General features: G+C 38.6%; 1 protein-coding gene across 1 annotated transcript; it reads left to right on the forward strand.

The window, feature by feature from the left end:
* The first annotated feature begins 3312 nt into the window (after positions 1-3312).
* Positions 3313-8385, forward strand: LOC110985282 (uncharacterized). The gene is made up of 3 exons (XM_022246210.2): positions 3313-3641; positions 4880-5132; positions 5888-8385. The coding sequence occupies exons 1-3, from the start codon at positions 3468-3470 to the stop codon at positions 6370-6372; spliced, it is 912 nt and encodes a 303-aa protein (XP_022101902.1). The 5' UTR covers positions 3313-3467; the 3' UTR covers positions 6373-8385.
* The last annotated feature ends 67 nt before the right edge of the window (positions 8386-8452 follow it).

Raw genomic sequence — 8452 nt, forward strand, 5'->3', positions numbered from 1 at the left:
AATAATGCCTAGTAAGGTTTTAAAAACAAACAAACAAACAAATCGAGGAGTAGCAGGTGTAACATATACATGTATACCTCGCGGTCATAACATTAGAATACTTGCCACGTAAAGTACACGCTATCTAGACTGAACAACTGAGTAATAACGCAAACATAATTAAGACATGATAAATAATAAACGACTAATCGTCGGCAAATCCTTTTAAGGGAAGATTGCAGTTAAATCACCCCTGACGAGAGGGTAAAGTTATGAATATAAACTCTACAGGCCGACAAAACTCATTTTCAGCCACGTCCGTATAATGGAGCATACTTCCCGTGAAATCAATCTACTCCTGGTTGTAATCAAGGCCACAGCCGCCCCGGAGCACACGTCGCTGGGACGGTAATACGATCGACGTGATTCATGGTCAAACTCCTGGATTTCTTGGAATTGTACGGCGCAATCCCAAGGGGGATTTAATGTAGGCGACGGGAAACCAGTGAGTGCTTTATTAAGCAATAAGACAGAGTGTTTTGTTGACAACTGGCATACTTTTTGTGATAAAATAAGCAGACAGTGCGATGTAATAATTCCAAGAAATTGGGCCTACTAAATGAAGTTGTGTTGGTGATGTTCACTGAGAAAAGCTTAAGTACGAGCACAATGATGCTTTATAGGCCTATAGGATGTAGGCCCAAAGGTCTTCAATGAAACGCATTTTGGAGTTGAATGCATGGGCGGATGGATTTCAATGACTTTTGCAGAAAGCGGTCCCTTATACACGGTGCTGTTTGCTACATCTGGTCAGTTTACTCTTGCTATTCTTGTTCCAAAACAAGTGCCCATTTCTCATTTTTTGGGACTTATATAAACATGAAAAATATTGTGGTTTATTATTGATCATCGCGGCATAGGTTATTTGTCGACATCTAGTCAGATTTCATCTAATACAGCTGTGTCGCAATAAGGAAATACGTACATAAACATAAACAGGAACTTCAAACTAAAAATAAAAATCACATCGGGAATATCACACTCCAAAGTAAACATGGTAATTTTAATGACCGCAAACCTTCCAAATTCTTTATGCAATGTCTGAAAAAATTAAAGACATGGATTTTAAGAAGAATCGCCCAAACCAATAATGGGTTTCAAGAGAGTAAATTTAGTGTTTGGTTTTGAAGTAGTCCTTTTCCGTATTCTATTTGTGTAGAATGAAAAGTATGTGAGGTTCTCTAATTAATTTCGATTTATAGCTGCCGCATAAAGCGGTCATTTGACAGTTCAGCTCAACTTTTGAGCTTTATGGAATACACAGGATTTAATTTACCTTTGGTGGGCAGGCTGATGAATGATTATCCGGTTCATGTTTTCATTAAAAGAAGTTGCGCTAACAAAGACGATTTTTTTTTCGATTTCCTAACTTCAAGGTTATTGCATGAAAATCTCATAGCAGTATGATCTTGAAAACCCGGACACAAAAACGTTTTCATCGATAGATAATTAATCTGGTGACCGCGTTTTTCCTTGTTTCTGTCAGAGATTTTATATCTGGAAAATTTAGTGAGTTGTAAATCTTAGGCCCACATTTGAATATCTTCCTCAGAATAATAATGATTAATAAATGTATATCCACCCATCCAACAATTAAAATTAATTTAAGTCATTCAATCTACCGATACTGGAATGACGAAAATTACCGGAATACAAAGTTTATTCTTCTTAATGTTTTGTTTCAGTTGATTTAAATGCCCCTTTTTAATTTTTTGTGTGGGTGTGATTTTATTCTACGCAGTCACTTAATAGCCTAGAGAAAAGGAACATTGAAGATTTCACCTTTAACCTTTAATAACTGATATTCAGATTAGTGTAGATAACACCGCTAAATTGATTAAATGTACTCATACACTCGTTTCTGTTGAACTAGGCAAGTTAAGTTGGATCTTAACTTTTTACAATCAATTTGTATCTTAAATTTACTGACTCAAAAGATTTTACGACTGCAATGTAAAAATCAACGCCCGTATAAATGTGTCTTTGCTTTCGTTGTAAACATGTAACCGTTTTCAATTAAAACGGAAGTGTCACCATGTGATAAACATGTTTTTGTGTCTTGTCATTAATACCCGAATGTGTCATTGTGTCTAAATTTTATTAACACATTAACGCGTATTTTGTTTGAAATATAAACACCACAACGTGTTTAGCTTTGGATTACAACACCAAAGCACGTTCATGAAGTGTTACCAGGATGCGGTTAAAGGGCGTTGTTTTAATGTTGGGGGCGTTATACATCTTTCTATGCGGTATCTACACTTCTAGGCCATGTCATCATCGCAACTCAGTTTGTGTAAACCAAGTAAAACCTTCCCCCCCCCCATGAAATCAAATTCAATGATGTTGGCATGGCCAAATCACCTGAATTAAACTTCCTTTTTATTTTTTTCACATTTACACCCACATCTCCGGGAAATTTTTGGCCCAAACTCAAGCTCTTGCGGAGTTGACACAGATGCTGTTTTGATTGATGTTTTCCTGCCACGTGGTGTTTTTATGCTAATAGTGGTTCGGTCTCCTAAAAACAAACAAAACCACAAATTTACTATTCCATGAAACTGTTGCCACGTACGGATATTCATGTAAACAACAAAATCAGGTAATTTATGACACCCACGTCACCAACCATGAACGAGAAAGATCTCTTTTATTAAATTTTGAAGAACTAACGACATCTTTCCAAAAGCCAATCCAAGCTTTATTTCACTTACAAATAAACTGTTTATTAATCTCGAGAAGCATCTTTCGCAAGCATCAAACACGTCATGGTGTAATCCTCTGTCAACAAAAACAATTCATTCAGTTCTGATTATTAACCACAGGGAATTTTGTGCCTGCAATTGCTGTAGTTTTGTTTCAGTTTTACCACAGTTACCAAAGCGTAAGCTTTGAATTGTAATCGAATGAAATTGCTAGAAAAGAAAATAAAATTTCAAGCACTTAAAGGTCATTCATGCATGTCTAGGAGTTACCTAGGCCTTTATGTTTTTGTTTTGAGGATGTTCGTTGCTGAGTCTTCCTTTGATTGCAGGAGGAAATGTAGTTAATTTTTATAGGATTTGTAGAAATCATCATGGGTGAAAAGGCATCCACAGGTCTTATTTGGGGAAAACACATTATTTGGGACAGTATACGTGTAATGGTTGGCGCAATTTGAGCAATATTTATTTCTTGAGGGCGCTAGAACATATTCACGGACCACGACCGGTCGACTAGACGACGCATGACATTACAGTATTGGTGTACATCGTGGACAATCGTCCTGGTAACGACATGACGGGTACCAGGTATTTTCATGAAGTCGTTCGTAGGCGCCATGTTGTCCCCAAAGTTCAGCAAGTTGTGAATACTGTACGTGAAGCTTGTAGTACAAAAACACAAGTGTTCCTAATTCCTGTTTGTTTCAGCTAAATGCTGCATGCAAGATGACAGGCTGTAGTGTTAAGGGTTGCTCGAATCGCCCAGAGAAAGGTTTCAAGATGCATAAGTTTCCTAGAGATCCGCAAAGACGGAGAGCCTGGGTAGAAAATATCAAACAAACCCACGTGAATGCGAATGGGAAGCCTTGGACTGCTACAATATATGCTCAAGTCTGTGAGGTAGGCATGAGGAAATGAAGGAATATTTAGTTATATAAATGTATGATGTACTGTCATGACTGTGGCTGGTTGCCAATTAGACTAAATATCCACTTTTAGCTGTACCAAGGTTTATTTATAATAATTAACCAAATTTTCCTGTTTTTTTGTATGTGATACTAGCCTAGCCTAACGTTAACTTAATGCATTAGGCCTACACTGCATAAAGTTATCAAAAAGTCCAGACCAAGGCTATGTGCAGTAGAGGCTGGCTAAACAAGTGGGTAAACTATGGTTCAACCAACTACTTTTGAAATGTCCATCAGGCTATGCATCTCCTTGGTCAGCTAAAACCAAGACAACCATCAAATTTTTGGGTCTCATCTCAAATTGTAACGTCTTTTGTTGCCAACCTGAAATTTTCACCAGCATGTACACAAACGATTCATATCCAGAGCTCCAGACTAGACTAGCACTTGTTCAAATTCTGAAAATATTAGAAGTCTATATTCAGATTAACTGATATGTTGCCAGGCTGTTTACCTAGTCGGTTCCCCATCGTATCACAAGTTTTTGTAACAAACCAAACTAGCCAAGTGCACCAGTCAAAGAAGACTGGTGAAATCTAGGTGAAAAAGATTAGCGACCCTTGTTTATTTAGTAGAAACCCTTGACATGAACACTGTTTGTGCCTTGCAAATAAGTATTGGTTCTTTCTAGTGTCTTTAGTTGGGGTCAGCAAATTAAAATGGGCCATGTTCTTGGTTTGCATCAAGTTGTTGCCTAAAGTCTTAGCTTAGAATTGAGGGATAGCAGCACGCTGATATTTCTCCTTGCGTGTACCTCGATTCAAACTGATCTATCTAAGCCAAACTTTGACTTGGATCAAATAGCCCATATATACATGAAATATCATCTTAGAATGATATCCAGCTTCAGTTAAACTGTGGCAGGCTGTCCTTTGTCATCGTCCTTTGTCAGCGTCCTGTGTCATTGTCCCTTGTCATTGTTCACCCTGTTCTTTGTCTATCATCTTGAGCAATGTCTTGCAATGGGCTGGACTACAACACAGAATGAAGTAGATCAAACACTCAAGCACGGAAGTGTCTTGAGCAGTTAAAATCATTCTTCTTGTATTGCTGCAATGTTACGAAGTACCTCACCAGTGGCTGCACTGTTTTGTTTCTTTTTTCTGATGGTTATCTAAAGAAAATAGCTCACAACTGTTAAACAGTATGGACTTTCTTCAATGTGTCCAGGTTCATTTTGAAGAAGATCAGTATGAGCAGCATCGGGCTGACAGGAAACGGAAACTAAAGTTCAATGCAGTGCCGACCATCTTTGGTGACAAAGCTCGCAGAGTGATACCTTACCAAATGCGACCCGTGTCACCGGCCCCTACGCCCATGCCTGAACTCCCTCATCGAAATCCTATCCCCCATGATCACGCCTACTCTGCCAGCCCCCCACCACCATGTGATGCTGCTGAGATCATCTCAAGTGCCAAAGACTGTAAGTGCATCCTTTTGAAGTTGATTCTGCGTCTGAGACTGCCATAGAGGTGGGATTGTCACTTGCTCCCTGATTCCTACCCCTAGGGGCACAAGCTCAAAAATCCCATTAAAAAGGGTTGAGAACTGCTGTCAGATTCACTGTGGGACAGCAGTGTCAGTGTGAATTTGGTTTCAATGTACAAGTTGGGCTTCAGTTACTCAATAAATAAATAAATAAAAATGATTCGAGTCTCAGTCTTTTTTTAAAAGAAGGTGAAACATGCCATCGAAAAATGACTGACGTATAATAAAATTCAATCTAACATAATCCACAGCATAACACAAACAAGTGATAGCATGTATCTCTAGGCTAAGTCATGCAACAAAATTAACAGTCCGCAATCCTCCAATTTCAGCATAATTTTACATACACCCTATGGGGTTAGGGTTAGTACAAAGAGGTTAAGTACATGTATGATCATTCTGCTACTTGTGAATAATGAAATGAGGGGAAAATATACATTCAGGCCTTGTTTCTTTGGAGCAGAAGGCTCACCATTCTGCCATATTATATTTAAAAAGCTTAGATTCCTCTATGACCGTCATTTCTACAGGATTGAATGGTAAGGACCTTCCCTTTGCCAAATTAGACTTTTTGTTGGTCAGTAGGTTAGCAAAATGTATGTTTGGATTTGTAAAGTAAATTGCATATTAAAATGGGTTTTAATTTTGAAATTTGAACCCTTTTAAAGTCATTGCTATTGCCTTGCACAGCTGATGAAGAACTTGAAGCTGAGGGCATCACTCAGGGAGATATGACCCTCACAGACTCCTTCAGTATGAATGCTGGGGAAAACAAGCTGACTAGGATGAGACACAGGTTGAAGATGTACCGAACCAAGCTGCAACAACTGAAGAGAGAGAAAAAGACAATGCTCAAGAGGAAGGCGAGACTTGAAAATCATATGCAGAAATTATTTGGTAGAGATCAGCTAGAGGCATTGAACAGAGGCAGCATGAGGGGTATTAAATGGAGCACAGAGACAATCCAGAAAGCATTGGCTCTATGGCAGATGTGTGGATCCAATGGATATGAGTATCTCCTCATACAACACTATCCTCTACCCTCCATTCGTACACTGCAGCGCTCCATGGAGGAACATAAACCCAGCCAGGACCTTGATGAGGTGGTCTGCACCAGCTGTGCTACCTTGCTACCCCATGAACGGTTTGAGATTTCCACAGCTGGGAAACATTGAAGAGGGAAAGGTCACTGGAAATCATCCCAATTCTCTTGACATCATTACTGCCATTTGGCTCGTATCAGTACTGAAAGCTACGTTGGATTCATGCATTGTACATAGAGGGCGCTGTGGAGTGTAACCATAGAGACAAGAGGAGGACACTTGTGATCTCCCGGGCTATTGGGACAATAATTACTAGGTCACAATGTCTAAAGACTGATCCAATTGTACACCATAACTTGCCGGTGGCATCACACTCATGTGCACATGTTTCCGCTTGATGCGCACGCCCATGTGACCCTTTTGGTCAATGAGGCATGTAACACAGGTTTATCACCTGTCCACGAACGTTGTGTCACTGCCGTAACGACTTTGAATTGTTGTCACTAAATTACACTCGAGGGCCGGCAGTACTACATGCTGTTAGCTTCATTCATTTCTTGTGGAGATTTGTGCTCTTGGTAGCTATAGCTAAATCAATCAGATGTGACATGGGATTGAATACATCATTTTCTAAAAATTCTGGATCTTCATTACAGCACTGTGAACAATCTGTCATCCCGAATTGTTTGATCATAATGTCCTTTAGCATTCTCTTCATATCGCACCAGATATCCCTATTAAACCCTATTTTCTCTAAAACTGTTAATCAGACACAGGACCCATGTGTGGAGTGTGAGAAATCCCGTTTAAGGTTTTCACATACTATACTTTGTGTATTTCTGTTTTTTCTAAGGCCCACACAAACTTGGGGGACCAACTTGTATGTGGTTTTTCCTTTCCTTTTTTTGGGGGGGGGGGAGGAACTTGGAGTTTTCTATGTTTTGAGGCTTTTACACGCTTATGGAAAGGAGGGGCATGAAATGAACTAGGCCAAAAAGTCATTTCTTTTTAAAAATAAAATTGTATTCCATTTTTTTGGGGGGGTACCCCTTTGCCCCACCCCTTGGGTCTGCCCTTGTACACAATGATCTGTATGCCTATATCTGTACAAGTGTGACTGTCGTTTATACGGCCAAAATGTGATTTTTTTTAAATTAATAATTATTTAAAGTTGTTTGTGCCTATTCATATTTGCCTGGAAATTGACATTGTTTGCATATTTCCATTAATTAGCCAACATGTAGATTTATTCTGTATATTTATGTATTAAATATGATCTAATCTCTTAGTGATTGCCACAGTTAACAATTAATGTAACAGGCCCGTTCAAATGTTAATAATCAAACATCAGACCGGCTTTTTGTGTGATGATGTAGCCTAGATTCCATTTCATAGACCGGCTTTTTGTGTGATGATGTAGCCTGGATTCCATTTTCAAGATTCTCTCAAGACCGTTTTTTTTCTCGATATTCCTATTTTTTTCCAAAGCATGCATTGCTTGCATGCAACATTGACGTCGGCGATTTTTATTCCAATGAATTCACAGTTCACCGAGATTTTTCAAGTAACATAACTGTCATAGATTCTGTCACATGTATCAGAATATGCCAAGTGTCACTGCCAAAGTTAGATTAAATGAAGACGACAATGGCAATCAACTAAATTCGATACACTTCTCCTAGCTGTAAATTGCCAAGGTCTTGAATTGTTGCGTGGACATTAGATTTTCAAATGTTTCAGTGGGAAAAACTCGCTTTCTCCTGTTTGAGTGTTCACTGACGTGTCGTGAAATCCCACACTTTAGGACTCTAAGCCCGCTATATAGTTAAACCACTTTTGTGACATCACCTATTCAAAAGGTTTCGATTATTCTAAGAAGTATTTTGCTGTGAGAATGTATAGTTCAAACAAAAGTGACAGATCAAAATTGACGTGATAGACACAGAAATTTGAACATTATGGCATCGAATTATTAAAACGTCCAGCACAATAAGGCGCTTTTAAGAGTTAAGTACACCTTTCAAATGGTCGATGGGTTTAATGTGCTCTCTGATTTTTCGATTTGCCAGCCCGCTAATATTTTCTATTTCGTAGTCGTTGGTGAATAAAGATTTTCATTTAAAGGGAAACACTCCTTTCATTTTACTTATATGTTTAATGTTTCTTGTTCATTTCCTTTTTAAAATTCGCATTTATCCAATTTAAATATAAA

The sequence above is a fragment of the Acanthaster planci genome, linkage group LG07 (genome assembly GCF_054643075.1).
Source record: "Acanthaster planci isolate LZ-2023a linkage group LG07, COTS_SCS, whole genome shotgun sequence".
Classification (NCBI taxonomy): Eukaryota; Metazoa; Echinodermata; class Asteroidea; order Valvatida; family Acanthasteridae; genus Acanthaster; species Acanthaster planci.